Consider the following 17,438-nt stretch of genomic DNA (forward strand, 5'->3'; position numbering starts at 1 on the left):
TCTTTCGGCCAAACACAAGTTGCTTTGTAACCTAATTACTAAATCCATTTTACCCAGGGTTGTAAACAGGGGTGAGTGCTTAATTATGGATCAGGTGCTGTTGTGGCTTTTACTTCAAGGAAACCCCATTAGCCTTCCTCATCTTATGTTCCATCATATGAGAAGTATGTCCCTCACCTCGCTCTATTTTCCATATGGGATGTGGCTTACCAAAATCTTTCTAGCTTTTGATGTTTTAACGCCCACCTCTAAGGGAGTCCCATGTAGTGATGTTATGAGTGATGGTGTACTAAGTCGTATGGATTTGTGTGTGATGAAGGGTGAGTTACTCAAGAAAGATTTTCTGGGGTTCACACCGAGGGAGGCGTGTGTGGGATGCTTGAAACTGGGGGAAGAAGTGCGTGACATGAAGAAACAACTGCAGCAGATTCTGGCTCGTCAACGTGCCAGTGATACCCTTGCGGCCCAACGACATCACCAACTTATGTCTAAACCATAAACACTTTTCCTTTTATCCTAGTCATACTATGTACTTTTGTCTATGCCTTGTAGTTTTTGGAAAAACATGTAGGTTTTTGTTAAACTGTTTTGATGCTTTTTGGATGTTCTTTTGGATTATCTTGGAGATTGTGAATTGGTGTTTGTTGTAGCACCAGCATCACTAGCTTAAATAGTTGAGCTATTGGGTTATTTTAAACTCTTCTGATTGTGTGAATGATTTTTTGTCTTTTTGCACTTTTTGAGAATGACAAAAGGGGGAAAAGAAAGTATATAATATTGACTTTGTGTCATGATGATATCCTAGGTTATACTAAGTAAATCGAATATAAAATGAGCATGTGGAAACAAGTGGAAATTGACTGCTATTAATCTAATGTATGAATAGGGTTTCAAAAGGGTAAGTGAATCACAATAACATATGCATCATACTTTGAGGGGGAATAAAAGAGAATAACATATGCATACTTTGAGGGGGAATAATTGATTTTCTAACAATATTATATTTATGGTTTGTCATCATCAAAAAGGGGAAATTTGTTGTGCATATACATGTTATGTTTTGATGATGAAAATTAATATAATATGTTATAGTATGAAAGTATGTAACAGTTGCAACAGATGCATTAAGAATGGAATTAATAAATGAAGACTTTGAAGAAAAGAAGAATCAAGATTGAAGTCAAGTTTATATGTTCCTTAGAATAGTTACTTTGGATTCAAATGTAATATGCTCGAACTTGGTGATATGCTATGTGTCGAAATATAGATAATATAAAATTAGTATAATTATTATTTTCTTAGAGTTAACGAAATAAATAATTATATTAATATTATATATCTATATAAAAAGGAAATCAGTTTTCGAAATAAAGAAAAAGATTCTACAAAATCGTGTTTCCATAAAACGTGTTTTTAAAAGAGTTTTAGAAAAAGATTTTACAAAAACGTGTTTCCATTAAAACGTGTTTTTAAAAGATTTTTATAAAACCGAGATTTACTAAAACGAGTTTTATAAAATCAGATTTTACTTTGGAAAATAATTTTTGAAAAAAAAAACAGAATTTGAGTTGAAAAGAAATCTAATATGAAAATAAATAATTTTTGAGACTAAAGATAAAGATGGAAAAAGATAAAGTTTGATTTTCTAAAAGAGAATTAAATGCCTTAAATTAAGAAATTAAAAGATATCTTTTGAAGGATGGTCGTCCAAACCATGTCCTATAAAAGGGTTTTATAATAATTCACTTTTAGATCTCACGTTTTCAGAGAGAAAAATAAGAAATATTAAGAGTTGAAAACTATTTCCTACGACACTGAGCATAGCACTGAGCGAGTCAGATTCAAGTTACTATTTTACGATTGTAATTGTCCTCTAATTGTTTGACTAAGAAGCACATAATTGAGGATCGTTTTCTTTATGTAATTTCACTATTATAGAGAGTTACAACACTTAAAGTTGATGGTTGGTTGGCACTACTAGGGTTAGTAGTGGGGGAATCTTATTGTATCAAGAGTTTTATATTTTAGGGTTCAAAGAAATAAAGAGTTTTGTTTCGTGTGGACGTAGATCTCATAGGTGAGATTGAACCACGTTATATCCTGTGTTTGTGTATCAAATCTCATACTTTTAGTTTAACTATTCGCAAAAACTCAAATCAGCGATTTACGAGTGTTTCGCACAGTGCCAGGCACTGAGCTATAAAATAGATTTTGCGAAAATCAATTAGATTTCACCACTCAATTCAACCCCCCCTTCTTGAGTGTCACCTTGTGCTCCAACAAGTGTTACTCACGGACCTCGCACTGCTGCAATTTAGTGAGACACTCGCACTAGGTAGGGTTCTCCTAGAAATACATGTGGTAGACTGCCTCCTAGGTTCTTCTCTAAATACCCTTGCCTCTTTAACTTCCTCACGAGCTCCTAAGTGCTCATAAAATCTCTACCAATAGCTACCTACAATCTCAATCATCCCCTTCTCTCAAACTCTTAGGTCTATGTTCCTCATATCCCTAAGTACCTCATCCAATGTTACTTTCCATATAATAGCCTCCTTGTCAACATTTTCGGGGCTTGTCCCACCCTTTAATATTCATACATTAGCCATATACAAATAGAAAAGTCTCCAACATGCTGTCCTAAGGGATGCCCAAGGTTCACAATCTGGTAGGGTTTGGATTAAGACATAAGCTTGAATGTCCAATCGCGAGTATTAGTTGTGGTCCCCTCTCCCATACACAGCATTCCACTCCGCGATCTTCCCAAGCCCGCGGTTTGCCTTAGTCATAGCATCGTCCCACGAAGCGTTCCTCGGCTTATAGGTATCTGGCTTCGGCATGAACGACCCACGTGCACCATGTCCTCTTTGGTTCCTTGAACTCATTTACATCATGTTTCAACAAACATAATATCCGTTATTTCACAACAATCCATTAATCCTTAATTTTATGTTGAGTACATTTATGCACTCCCCATTCTTAAGGATATTTAAAATATACCAATTAAATGTTTCCCTTTCTTATTACAAGTTGATATCTGCACTGTGCACCTATATACTTATACGATCGCATAAAGAAACAATTTATGTACTCATACACGTAACCACATATATTATACTTGAAATATGATGTAATAAAACCTCCCTATTTAGAAAATTGAAATAATAATAGTTATACGTAAAATAATGTAGGATTTTAAACCTATGCTCTGGTACCAAGTGTAACAACCCATATTTTTAAGCACCATAATGGCCATAGGGCGCGTTGCCGAAACATATATTAATCATCCATACTTGTTATGTAGCACAACTTAGTAGTAATGAATATATTTAAAGTCAAAATAGTTAAGAATGTCTTTATTACAACACCAAAAACTAGGATGTAAGGAAAACATAGTCTTTAAAGAGTTCCATACACTTATTACACACGATAAGTTACTTTGCATAAGCATATAGTTTAACTATGGAGTATATACATCAAAAAACTTTTGAAAGAAATGATATCCAAAACACGACCATAATAACACAAAAGCCGATCACCCAAACAACTTGATTTTTTTCTACAATCAACTAAAACTGTGCCCCATAACGACAAGTTCAAGAACAAATATAAACAATAGTTGAGCATATAAATTCACCCCCAAAACTCATTTTTTGTGGCTGAAAACATTTTACATGCAATTTATGTTAAAACTCTTTTGTTTCACATATAAGGTGTTTGCTAAATATATAAGGATTGCTACCCTTGTTCAAAACACTTGAAAGCAAGAATTTATGTGATGAAAGGATACCACTTAAAACTTTCAAAATACTTTAGGTTTGGTTTGTATATTTATATGGGGTAAAGTGAACACGAGCAGAGAGTGGCTCCATATATAAGTAGTTGACTTTCTCTAAACTAATGGAGGTCATCACCCCACTGTAATTATTATGCTTGCAAGTCTTAACCATGACATGTCCATTATTCATTGTCTGTTGGACATCACCCACCCAACGAGGGTTCGAAAGGAGATCACCCATCCTCCAAGTGTTATTATTGTTGTTCATACCGTACTCTATTTGGTAGCGAGTGTTACCCGTTATATTACTTGGTCATAAAAATTTACACAAACCATCAAAATATGCAAATATCATTTTTATTTTGAAGAATATATTTATCCATGTAGGGGGAGAGAAAGTCACAATTATAATGTTACTCTACAGTTTTAGGACTTACTTCTTCGATATCTTCTCAAATAACTTCTTGTAAGAGTTGAATATCAAGATAGGGTGAAATAAACAATTGTTGATGCTTGTAGGTGTCACCCATACACTTGGTGTGCTCATTTAAAATTCATTAAGAGAATAAAGTTAATTTGAACATTTGAAACCTTCGTCAAAATAATTTCAACAAAAATAGTGTACATAAAAAGGGAACAACTCCTGCATGGTACTCCATATTAGGAAATTTCATATCCTAACCTCAAGAAATATTCAATACAAATATTTTCATGTGATACAGGAAAGAGCTAAAAACCACATTTTGAGGGCCGAAAGTACGATTTAAAATCACATGTAAAGTTAAATCCGAAAATGAATTTGAACTTAATATGACACATTTTAGGGAGACTTTCTCTATAAGAATTTCCTCATAAAAGTTACAGTGGAAAACAGAGATTTTCTTAAACATATCACTAACTTCATTATTTTATAATTATGTATTTTTGAACCATAATTTAAACATATTGAACACTTGGGTTTTTCCTATACTAGTGGGAATTTAATTTCTTCCCTCCTTTGGATGGGTGTTTACAATCAATATTTGTAACTAAAAACCCTCACATGCAATTATAGATATGGTACAACATCTCACCGCATGTACTAATCTTAACAATAATTCAGTCTATAAACACAAATTTAGATATAATCCAACAATAGTTTACAGAAAATAAGAATGTAGGTAGGAAATGGGGTGCTCTTAAACACCTTATTCCTAGTTTTTCCTTGAGCAACTCTCTAGCTCCTTAACTTCAAAATAGCTTAGAGACTGTATTAGCTACACGAATCCATTAACGTTTATAATTATTTTTGGGATTTAACCTTGAATTTCAACTTGAAAAAAAATACCAAAAAAATACCACTTTACTTCTATTGTTTCCCTTGCCTTATTATGAGAATTGCTTTCTTTAAATCTCTTTATCTTTTCCTGACCACTTTACTTGAAGCCTTCTTTTTCTGGAAAGAAGAATTCATGTAAAGAGCTAGGTTATATTTCTTCTAAGTGTATAGAGAGCGTAAGCATTAAGAAGGAAAAAAAAGGTGAGTAGGAAGACCTCCTCAAATCTGACGTAAGAGGGACAGTGGACAACATTAAATCAGTAAAATTTGGGTATTTTTAGACTTGTGTAGCTAGTGGCGGATTTACCTCATACCACGCTGTGCACGTGCACCAGCAATAAAAAAAAAAATTCAAAAAAATCACGCACGCGGACGCTGTCACAAACTTCTTTTCTCTCACTCACAAATTCACAATAGCAGACTTCTTTCTCTCTCATAAAACCTCAAACGTTTTCGTTGGTGGCTTGACTAGTTTCGTCCGGCGACCTCACCGGCGGCGCCTTCGTGGTCGATTCGTGGTGGCTTCGTCACTGCTGGTGGGCTGGTGGCTTCGTCCTTCGTGGGAGATTCGTGGCTTCATTGGTGGGCGTCTTGGCGATTCGTGGCTTCAAGTACGTGGTCGGAATTCGTGGCTTCAAGTGGTCGGAAATCGGATTCCTTGGTGGACAACAGTGGCCAGATTTCTTGTTTTACTCTAGGTACATCTTAATCTACTCAATTTGCTTGATTTCTTGTTTAACTTTATAGATTAGGGTTTATCAATTTCATGAGAATTGAAAAATAAATTGCAACTTCAGTTGTTATAGGTGTTTATATATCATATTATGTAATGTAGAATTGTTATAAATGTTGCTTTTGTTGTTGTATTTTGATTTGTGTGTTATAGGTGTTTGATTATTGAAATTACATTATATTTAAATTGAGTGTTATCACTTTATTGTTGATTTTGTTGATGATAGTTTATGGCTTATGAGTTATGACAAATTGACATATGTTTCATTTGGTGAGATACATCAAATTTAGTTCAATTGTTACTTGATTTTCAGATTTGATAATGAAGAGAAAACGTACTCCAAACAAAATGCAAAACATTGCTAGTTTCTTCACTAAGAAAAATCCAACTCCAAAATTCTCCTCCACATCCAACACAAAGTGAACAAATTTTGTCTCCTCAACTAGCAAGCGAACAACATTCCTCTCCATCACACAATTCAATTCAAAATCCCCTCAAAATTCTCCTCAAAATTCCCCGCATGATTCCCCTCCAAATTCCCCTCATAATCCTCCTAGCGCTCCGGTCTTTGGTCAAAGACTAAGTGAAATTGATTGCGCCAATCTTCCACAAGACCCAGGATTAAGGAGAAAGATGAGTGATTTTCATAAAAATGATAGAGATTTAGTGAGGAGAACTTACATTGAGAGAAAACCTTGTCAACCAAAGACTTTCTATTTCCTCAAACACTTATTGCACAAAAAAACCGTCGATTTGTTGCCCAGTGGTTTGAAACATGGAGTTGGCTTGAGTATAGTGTGGAAAAGGATGCTGCCTATTGTTTCATTTGTTATTTATTCAAGGATGAGAATGCAATTGGAGGTGATGCTTTTGTTAGTGGGGGTTCAAATCTTGGAATAGATTAGATACGATAAAAAATCATGTCGGGAAACACACGAGTGCTCACAACAAAGCAGTGATAGCCATGGATTTATTCAAGAAACAGAAGTCAAGTATCTCCTCTGCCTTGTCAAAACAAACAAAGGAAACTATGAGTGCTTATAGGAAACGACTTGAAGCTTCGATCGAAACTATACAATGGCTTCTACTCCAAGGATTATCTTTCCGTGGTCACGATGAAAAAGAAAGTTCCTTGAGAAGAGGTAACTTTATCTTGTTGTTGACTCTTCTTTCAAAAAAAGATCCTGAATATTCAAAAGTTGTTTTTAAAAATGCTCCTGGTAATTGTCAACTTACTTCTCCAATTGTCCAAAAAGATATCATAAATGCATGTGCAAAAGAGACAACTAAAGCAATCATTAAAGATATTGATGGTGGTTTCTTTACTATCTTGGCTGATGAGTCTGCTGATGTTTCTGATAAGGAACAAATGGCTCTTTGTTTGAGATATGTGAATAAAAAGGGAGAAGTTTGGGAGCGTTTACTTGGTATTGTGCATGTTTCCGATACTACTTCTTTGACTCTTAAAACTGCTATAGAGTCATTGTTGATGGAGTATTCTTTGTCTTTCTCTCAAGTACGAGGTCAGGGTTATGATGGGGCAAGTAATATGCAAGGTTCAATTAATGGCCTTAAGACTCTAATACAGAATGAATGTAAACAAGCATACTTTGTCCACTATTTTGCTCACCAACTTCAGTTGACTCAAGTTGCACTTGCTAAAAAAAACTCTAATTTTGCTTGGTTATTTGCTGATGTACTTGCCCCTCTCTTGAACTTTGTGGGAGGTTCACCGAAGAGGAAAGAATTTCTTCGTGAAAAACAAGCTCAAAGAATTGTGGAAGCATTGTCTTCAGGTGAACTTGAAACAGGGTCGGGTTTAAATCAAGAACGTGGGTTAGGTAGACCTTGTGACACTCGTTGGGGATCTCATTTCAAAACAATATTGAATGTGCTTGATTTATATCCTTCAATCCTTGGGTCGCTTGATGACATTGCAGAAGTCTCTGATGCACTTGATTCTAACAAAGCACAAACTATTACAAATTTGTTGATGTCTTTTGATTTTGTATTTGTGGCACATTTGATGGTTGGTATCTTTGGGATAACAAATAACTTGAATGTGGCATTACAAAAACGTGATCAAGACATTGTAAATGCAATGCGAATGGTTAATGTGACCAAGATTAATTTGCAAGAGATGAAGATGAAGGTGGGATTCTCATATGGAGAAGGTGATTTCTTTTATGGCTAAGTATGACATTGAGGTTCCTAGCATGGAGGGGAAATATGTTGTCCCGGGGAGAAGGTTGTTTAGAGGTAAGGCCCAAAGTGTCAAATTTACATCATTTTCGAGTGGAAGTTTTCTTGAGTGTCATTGATCTTCAGTTGCAAGAACTTGATAATCGATTCCCGAGATAAGTAAAGATTTACTTGTGTGTATGTCTTGTTTGAATCCAACTAATCGGTTTGCTTCTTTGATAAAGCAAAATTGATTGAACTTGCAAAATTCTATCCAAATGAATTTTCAAGTTCAAATTGATATTCTTTGACCATACACTTCAGAATTTTATTGTTGCTATGAGATCGGATGAAAGGTTTTGGAATTTGAAGACTCTTAGTGAGCTTTCAATGAAACTTGTGGAGACGGGATTGTCTGAAACTCACGATAGGGTCTACTTGCTTTTAAAATTGGTGTTACTTCTCCCCGTTGCAACGACAAGTGTAGAAAGGGTATTTTCTGGAATGACGCAAGTGAAAGACAAATTGCGTAATAGTATGGGAGATTAAATGTTGAATGATTGTTTGATTACTTATTTAATTAGAGAATGATTTGTTTTTGAATGTTAGCATGAATGATATTGTAAATCGATATCAAAACATAAAAACTCGTCGTGAGCAATTGTAATCATTTTTACTAGTATTTGGTTGTATTTTGTAGTATAATTTGGATATTTGGTTTTTCTAGTACTATTTGGTTGTATTTTGTATAATTATTGGTTATATATTTATTTTCTTTTCGATTGAAATTTAGTTTGGAGTATTTTTTATTAAAAAATATTTTGATTTAGTGAACGGTAATTAATGGTGAACCCTCATACTTCTCTTCTTATTTAGCCTCCAAAGTCCCTTCTCATTCCAATAAATGATGGGTATATACCTAGCCTACATGTGTGAGAGTCCAAAACAATTTTTTTTTAGATTTTTCTTCCCTTTGTTTTTGGGCCTTACAGGGGTTATAGTCTAAGAATTCAAATCTAAAATAGAACTTGTAACTCACTAATATTATCTTCAAAATTTCTCTCTAAGAATTATTTACTCCATCTATTTTCTCCAAATTTATGTTGAGTAAAGTAACTACTCCTTAACTTAAGTAGCCCTCCATATGTCTTTGGACCTACTATAGATAGACAAATTAAAGGATCTTCCCCAATATAACTATGACCTAAGTGAACAATTAAACGTTTTAAGGTTAGGATAATGAAAATAGTTTTCTCTGTTATAAACGGTTACGACAATAATATTAGTAATAAGCATCCACGTGCAATGTTTATATACATACAGATAAGGTTCATAAAAATATTTTCACTTTGTTATTGTTTTCAAGTTGTTATATAAGGTAAAATTTCAATTATTTTAGTGTTTCATTTATTTTAGAACGGAGGAAGTAAATGGGTAGATGAATGAAATATGGAGAGAGTATAATCTTATTAATTTCTAATATAATTCATATGTGTCTTATAATAATACAACTATGTACAATTATTATAATTTCTTTCAAATTATTTCAAAATAAATTCTGCGATACATCAAATAAATTTTTTTGAAGCAAGCACTGATGTAATAACATGGGTTCCTAACGAAATCCCTATGGGTAACCTTAACCACTTCTGCCGCCATCCTTCTTGGCTCGCTGGTGGTCAGGATAGATTTTTCCTCTGTAAATTCATCGGCGAGCCAAGGTTGTGAACATTTGTAGTTGTTGGTGGTCTGGGCGGACCTTAATGTCATATATTTCGTGAACTTTTGCTCGATAACATCGTTGGTGAGCCAAGTTTTAAAGTATCTTGATTGTATCGGTCGATACCGATGAACAGAAGAAGATGGAGCCAAGCGACTTGCTAGCTTCCTCTAACTCCTCTTAGTTCTCTCGACTTCTCCCCAGAATTGTCAGTAGCTTTAGTGTACAACTGCCATAGAAAACGAGGCAAGTTTTTATGATTTCAAGCTATGTATTTAAGTTTTGTCGTATGAATTCAAGCTAAATTTTATGTTTTCCCATTGTCTTGTTAAATTAGTTTTATCTCGTTGCTTCCGTTTCACCTTAATTCTTTAGCTGTTTTCTTTTGGATTTTTTGGAAGTTTAGTGCTACGTTTTAGTGTGTGGTTTACTAGTTTACAAATGGATTCTTTGTCAAAGGATCAACTCAACCAAAAGCTTAAACTGATGGTTGAGGCCCCAGGTATAGATTTATACTCTATCACGCCCCTCATGCAAGAGCCCTTTGAGCTTGAAGTGTGGATGTAGGTCTCCCTCATATCTGGCGCTAAATATTGCACTGAGAAAGGAGGGGTGGATTAGATTCAAAGCCGTGACCTTTTTGTCACGATAGCTCTTTATACCATTTCAAAGGACCAACTCAACCAAAATCTTGAGCTGATGGTTGAGGTAAATCTATTCTTCTTGTTTGGAAGAACTTGAGTATTGGAAACTGAGATGTCAAAGGTCGGGTATGGACCTTGAATTTCATATGTTGAAACTGGAGAATTACATGTATCTTTTGCTAGAATGTTAATAGCTTGGGGATGTGAACTGAAGGCAATGGGTGATTGTTACTTCAAGAAAGAGAAATACATCTCTTTAACTCTGATTTATGAAATTTAGGACATTGTTATGACAAAACTCTGGGAGGAGGATTCGCATGAACCTGAAACCTCGAACGTAGTTATTAGTCGCTTTTCAAACCCATTTACGTGTGAACTAAAGCTTCAAAACTATGACAAAATGATCTATTTGTGCTTTACTATCGTGCTTATACACCGCAACAACATCAACATGAAAAACATTGAAAATTCTCCCGCGTGGGTTTTTCCAGTTCTTGCTGGGCGCCATAGCTAGAACTCGCGGGTCGAAAAATTCGAAGTCGGTAAATAAGGGAAAGGGGAAGATGAATGGCCCACATCCTTTGATATAAGGAAGACACGTTCTATTAAGGAAGTAACTGGTATTGGTATGCTTGATGTTTCAGACCCAGAATCGATCGATAATGGAGGTAAGAATCTGTCACCCAAATCATCTTTAGTTGAATTTAAGGACAATATGCGGAGAAATACTTGTTTTCTAAATGGTTAAATATGATTAATAGTGGGGCTAAATCTGGCAAATAAATGAAAATGGGTCTATATTGGAAAATTCAAGATCGAATGAAATTGATTTGACAATAAATGGACATGTGAATGGTGACATGAATATGCCTAAACTATCGTCAGTGAGTATAGATAATGTTGATATTCCTAAAATTGTTTGGGGTGACATTGAATAGGAAGTGAACTATTGGGAGCCTTCCATTCTTTGCTTTGTTCTTAGTGCCAATCCTCCTCAACATGTCATTGATGGGTTTTTAAAACGAATTTGGGGAAAGAGGGGTATTGTTAAAATTGTAAGTATTGGGAATGGTATTTTCATGGTGAGATTTGGATCAATGGAGGTGAGAGACACTATTATTTCTGAGGAATATCAATTCTTTGATAGGAAACCTTTGGTTACTCAAGCATGGGAACCTGATGTAGATTGACGAAAAAAGGATGTATAGAGGGTGCCTATTTGGATTGAATTACATGGGCTAGATTTTAAGTACTGGGGTGTGAAATCTCTAAGTAAGATAGTGGGTGCTATTGGGAAGTTTATGCGACTTAATCAGGCCACCATGAATAGGGAGACATTGTCCTTTGCTAGGATGCTAGTGGAGATGAAAGTGGATCAGGTGTTTCCTGATATTTTGCAATTTAAAAATGAAAAGCGGTGTGTTGTTGATCAACCTATTTACTATCATTGGAAACCTATTATATCTTGTAATGCCATGGATATGGTCATTATCAGATGGATTATATTAATAAGCAAAACGGGACAAAGACTAGGAAGGTCTAGGTTGCTAAGCAGCCTTAAGGGGTACAGTCTGACCATGTGGTGGATACTAGAGGTAATGGTAGGAAGGAAAATGTTGATCCTTCTGTTAGGTTGATTGGCAACAAGGGGGTAATGACAAGGATAAAAAGCTATCAAAATCCAAGTAGATAACTGGAGTCCAGAACAGGTTTGATGTCTTGACATCTGCCACAACAAAGGAGTTGTTTTATGATGTCTCTATTAGGTATAATGAAGAGATGCAGGGGTTGGAGGCCCATGAGGCCCATGGATAATTTACTAGCCTGGAATGTCAGGGGGGTTAAATAGGTGCAGCAAGCAGATGAGTGTGAGAAAGTTTATTTCAGCTCACAAAATTTACCAACAATTGTGTCTTGATTGGTGCTTTACAACCAATAGTAGTGTGATTGATCAAGTCAAGATTCTGGTAGCTTGGTTGCCAACTGCCTTTACTATTTTTGTGGAGTTGGTAACAGATAAGCTAATTCACTGCAAGATAGAACCAAAGACGCAGTTGGAAGCTTTTATGTGCTCCTTTGTCTATGGGTCTAATGATAAAAAGGAGAGAATCACATTATGGCAATCTTTTATTCAGTTGAAGACTAGCATCCCATGGATTGTATTGGGGGATTACAATGTGGTTCTGAATATGGATGAAAGGGTGGGCTCTAGAGTGAGGTTACATGAGGTAGCTGACTTCATAGAGTGTGTTGAGCAATGTGAGTTAGCAGACTTGGAACAATGTGGAAGGTTCTTCACTTGGACCAATAAGCAAGATGTAGATAGGAGGGTGTTTTAAGATAGATAGAGCTATAGTGAATGAAGGGTGGAAAACTCATTTTGATAATGCCCTAATTACTTTTATGCATGAGGGAGACTATGATCACTGTCCTGGCTTGGTGAGTATGCACAAGGATAATCAGGGTAGGAAGCCAGTTAGATTCTTCAACATGTGGGTCACAGCTCCCGGATATAAAAGATTTGTTAGTAGGGTGTGGAATATACAAATCAGGGGGGTCATATGAATAAAGTCACTCAGAAGTTGAAGTTATTGAAGGTAGAGCTCAAGTAGTTGAATAAACAAGGCTACTCTAGTGTTCAGGCTACTGCCTATCAGGCTGAACAAAAAATGCTTCAAGCTCAAGAGCAGTTGCATGGTAACCCAGGAGATAGTTCCCTTGCTAGTGCTGATAAAATAGCTATTGAGGCATATAGGAAGGCTCAGGAAGTATATATGACCTTCTTGAAATTGAAGGCCAAAGACAGATGGATTTGTTTGGGTGATGCTAACACCAAACTCTTTCATCAATCAATTGAAGCAAGGAGGAATCAGAATAAAATTTATGTTTTTCAAGATGGACAGGGGCAGTGGGTGAATGAGGAAAAAGATGTCAATGCTGCGTTTGTCAAGTATTACCAAGAGTTACTTGGAGTCAATATGGGTTAAAGATGTGAGGTGAAAGCTCAAATTATTCGATAGGGTACAGTTCTCACTAATGAGCAACAGAAACTGTTGAATTGTAACTGTTTAAATGAAGAGATCAAACAGACTATGTTTTCTATACCTAATAATAAGGCCCATGTCCTTGATGGGTATAATAGCTATTTTTTTAAGAATAGCTGGGATATAGTGGGAAGTGAAGTCACTGCTGCTGTAAATGACTTCTTTCATTCTGGTAAGCTCTTGAAGTCAGTCAATGTTACATCTATTACACTCATTCCCAAAGTAAAAAAGCCCATGTCATATGAGTGATTTTAGGCCAATTGCATGTTGTTATGTCCTTTACAAATGCGTAACCAAACTGCTATGCAATAAGCTTAAATTGGTGCCGAATAATCTTGTGTCTCAATCTCAGGGAGCTTTTGTCTCCAATAGAAGTATCCTACACAACATTCTCCTGTGTCAGGATATTGTTAAGATGTATAGAAAAAGCCAAAAGCAAAAATGTTGTCTGTTAAAGATTGACCTACAGAAGGCATATGATACTGTTAGTTGGGAATTTCTTGAAGAGATGCTGGAGGCTTTGAGGTTCCTTAGGCTTTTTTTTTCAGCTACTAATGACCTTTGTATCTAGTACTACTTTCTCCTTGCTGATCAATGGGATGACAACTGGATTTTTTAAGTCGAAGAGAGGTCTTAGACAGGGGGATCCCATATCCCTTCTACTGTTTGTCTTATGCATGGAGTATCTCTCCAGGCTGATGAAGTACATTGGGAAACAACCTGGATTTGGTTTTCACCCTGGGTGCAAAACTTTAGGTATTAATCACCTGTATTTTGCAGATGATTTGATCTTGTTTAGTAGGAGAGATTACATATCTATTAACATAATCTTACAAGGTGTGGAGTTGTTTGCTGCTCATACTGGCTTGAGAGCAAATAATAATAAATTTGAGATCTATAGCTAAGTGATGAGTACCCAGGAGGTGTAGAGGCTATGTTTAAGCTCTGGGTTCACACATGGTTCACTCCCCTTCAAGTATTTGGGAGTACCTATCTCTACTAGAAAGCTATCTGCTGATGATTGTGAAAAACTAGTTCACAAGATGGTAGCTAGAATCAGGATTTGGAGTACACGCAACTTCTCATTTGTTGGAAGAAGACAACTGGTTAATGCTGTTCTCCTAAGTATTAGTGTGTACTGGTCGCATGTCTTTCTTCTACCAAAGGCTGCAATCAAGCAAATAAATGTCATATGCAGAGGTTTTCTTTGGCCAAGAACAAGTAATTGTACTAAACTAGGCCATGTTAGGTGGGATGAGGTCTGTAAACCTAAAGGGTATGGAGGCTTGGGCTTCAGCGACATTCATGCTTGGAATATAGCTATGATTGCAAAACAAGCTTGGTGCGTAACAATGAAGGCTGATAACCTGTGGGTAAAATGGGTCCACACTATGTATATTAAGACTCAAGACTGGAGCACTTATGATACTCCCAAGTCTGCTAGTTGGGCTTTGAATTACATCTGTAAGGCAAAGCAGGACATCACAAGGATGATGGGGGTAAGCTGGCTATCTCACTCATGTTACTCTGCTGCTGCCATGTACAATATTATATAGGATTATGGAGAAAAGGTTGATTGAAGTTCTACAATTTGGGATCATCATAATGTTCCTAAGCATGGATTCATTAGATGGTTAGCTATGCTGAGAAGCTAAGATTGAAAACAAGGGACAGGCTCCATACCATTGGGTTGTGTTCTATGGATCATTGCCCCTTGTGTGAGAATGGACAGGATAAGCATGATCATTTTTTTTTATTGTCCTTTTAGCTGGCAGTGTTTCCATCAAATAAAGGAGTGGCTGGGTCTTACAGCTAGTATAGTGAACTATACCCAGTTACTAAGATGGCTTCAAAGAAGACATAGAGGCAGCAAGCTCAAGAAGCAAGTTATTATGAATGCAAGTGTGGCTGCTACACTTTATACAATTTGGAGGAAAAAGAATAATGCAGTGTGGAATCCTAAGATTCACTCAGTGCAAAAGTGTGTAAATGAGATCAAATATACTGTAATGGCAAGAGTGAAGTCTAAGCTACCTAAGAAGATTTCTGTAGCTGATGTTAGATGGCTTGATCAGTTGTATTGATGATTGTATAGTTGCTACTGCCTTGGTATGCCAATGGCTTAAGTTGTAAAGTGTTGTGTGCTCAACATATTCCTACTTACTTACCAAAAAAAAAAAAGTTTATGATATGACTGGTAAAGTTAGGGAAGCTCTCTTAAAAGCATCAACACTGGATCCTACGGAAAAAGCTATCAATTTGGAACTTTTCAACCTTTATCTAATTCAAGGAAGCCATTTTGAGCAAATGGTTTTTACCGAAGGCGTCCATGATGAACCAGTGAAACCAATTATCTCTTTGACTAATATGAGTCAACCAACATGGACTTTTGATCCCTCTCTTTCACTTAATAAGGGTGTTCCTTTAAGAGGAAAACGACCTTTCGAAGATGAATATTCGATAGTTAAGAACACGGAAAACACTAAGGCTTTTTCAACTATTCTGTGTATGTCTATCTATACCAAAAAGGGGAAGGAAGACAATTAAATTGGTTGCGAAGCGATGGAGGTACCTTTCCACAAGTTGATAACTTGGTGTTTCAGACTATAGATATGAAAATTTCTAATGCGGTTTATCAAGAGTCAAAATTGAGGTCCTTTACAAGCACAAGATCAAGCAAGTCCGCGTTTACCAACAAGCATACGACCTTATCAACCCTAAAACTTTCAGCTTCTACATATAAGAACTTGTTAAAAGGAAAATTTGTTGTTGTTCATAAAACGAGAGATATTCTTGGATGTCTGTGTATATTACATCAACGAAAGAAAATTGTACGCCCACGAGAATAACCCAAGAACAATAAACTAACTATATATTAAAATGAGTGTAGATAGTTCAATATATATGGATCAACAACTTGTATTTACCAACATAAAGGAGGGAATTATTGTTCTCAAGAGAACATGATAATCAAGGACTAACAATGAATGTCCATGTCAAGGTAAGTGATGTTGTCAACTACCCCCTTTATTTTCTCAACAAAATCAAAAATTCGTATGCGTATTACAATTCAGGTTCTAACCACATATCGAGATACTCCATCCATGATGCGAAGGAAAGGAAAAAACCTTAAGTTTATTTCTTCCCCAAGGTAGGTATCGGTGACAAAAGAACATGGTCACTCGTTTCTTCTAGTTTGCTAAACAGTATTGTATGAGTGAAAAGAGCTCATTTTAGTTATTTACTTTCAGCTGCTACTACAGACTCCGTTGTTTATTCCCCCATTGTCAAAAAAAAAAAAAATGGTAGAAAAAAGGACTACATACTACAAGCAATACGGTGTGTAAATCTTATAGTTGTAAACAAAGTTCAATATCGTTTATGTGAAGGAATTACAATCGATTTACTGATAGTCGAGACCCGACCAGGAGATCGTTTTATAATACTTTAATTATGTAACCAAAAGTATGACTTCATTTTATCACAGAAATTTTTAGGTAGTTTATTGAAAAGCAAACACCATTGTTCCCTCTTATCATAAAGATTATACATCTATTATAATAACGTGCATCATGGGTGTAACATGTTACACCATAACTTATGGTCTAACATGCATAATGATATAGACTTAAAAAAAAAAAAAAAGACATGTACTATACATTTAATGACATGAATTCCATGTCATTTAACCATTTATTTCATGTCATTTGAGTTTTTTTTTATAAAAAGAAGCAGTGGTTTATGAATTTTTACACCATAAATATGATTTAACAATTACATCCAAGAATTTGTGAGTGGAATAATGTTAAAACTTCAATTATTAATAACATGACACTCTTTATATATTAGAAAGGCTAATATATTAGATACATAGACGTATTTCCTCCTTTGTCCCAAATTATTTTCTCTATTTTTCATTTTGGAAAATGTAACAAATTACTAGCTTCAGCCTTCTACATTATTAATTTTACAATTTAGTTTTCTTCAAATTATGGATCCACACTCACCTACCAACTTTATTCT

General features: G+C 35.5%; 2 protein-coding genes across 2 annotated transcripts; both read left to right on the forward strand.

The window, feature by feature from the left end:
* The first annotated feature begins 6,790 nt into the window (after window positions 1-6,790).
* Window positions 6,791-12,710, forward strand: LOC125496544 (uncharacterized). The gene is made up of 2 exons (XM_048642038.2): window positions 6,791-8,000; window positions 12,388-12,710. Exons 1-2 carry the CDS (start codon window positions 6,791-6,793, stop codon window positions 12,708-12,710), a joined length of 1,533 nt encoding a protein of 510 aa, XP_048497995.2.
* Window positions 12,711-13,040: 330 nt separating this feature from the next.
* On the forward strand, window positions 13,041-14,320 carry LOC125496545 (uncharacterized). The gene is made up of 4 exons (XM_048642039.1): window positions 13,041-13,353; window positions 13,450-13,637; window positions 13,768-13,940; window positions 14,110-14,320. The coding sequence occupies exons 1-4, from the start codon at window positions 13,041-13,043 to the stop codon at window positions 14,318-14,320; spliced, it is 885 nt and encodes a 294-aa protein (XP_048497996.1).
* The last annotated feature ends 3,118 nt before the right edge of the window (window positions 14,321-17,438 follow it).

The sequence above is a fragment of the Beta vulgaris genome, chromosome 4 (assembly GCF_026745355.1).
Source record: "Beta vulgaris subsp. vulgaris cultivar EL10 chromosome 4, EL10.2, whole genome shotgun sequence".
NCBI classification, from domain to species: domain Eukaryota; kingdom Viridiplantae; phylum Streptophyta; class Magnoliopsida; order Caryophyllales; family Amaranthaceae; genus Beta; species Beta vulgaris.

What these genes read in the sequence shown, in the direction of transcription:
- LOC125496544 (XM_048642038.2), top strand. Translation starts at nt 6,791, where the DNA reads ATGGATTTATTCAAGAAACAGAAGTCAAGTATCTCCTCTGCCTTGTCA. An exon ending in GGGATTCTCATATGGAGAAG is followed by an intron (nt 8,001 to 12,387) that starts GTGATTTCTTTT and finishes AGTTGGTAACAG; the next exon opens with ATAAGCTAATTCACTGCAAG.
- LOC125496545 (XM_048642039.1), top strand. Translation starts at nt 13,041, where the DNA reads ATGCTTCAAGCTCAAGAGCAGTTGCATGGTAACCCAGGAGATAGTTCC. An exon ending in CTATTACACTCATTCCCAAA is followed by an intron (nt 13,638 to 13,767) that starts GTAAAAAAGCCC and finishes TCTCAATCTCAG; the next exon opens with GGAGCTTTTGTCTCCAATAG. An exon ending in GAGATGCTGGAGGCTTTGAG is followed by an intron (nt 13,941 to 14,109) that starts GTTCCTTAGGCT and finishes GTATCTCTCCAG; the next exon opens with GCTGATGAAGTACATTGGGA.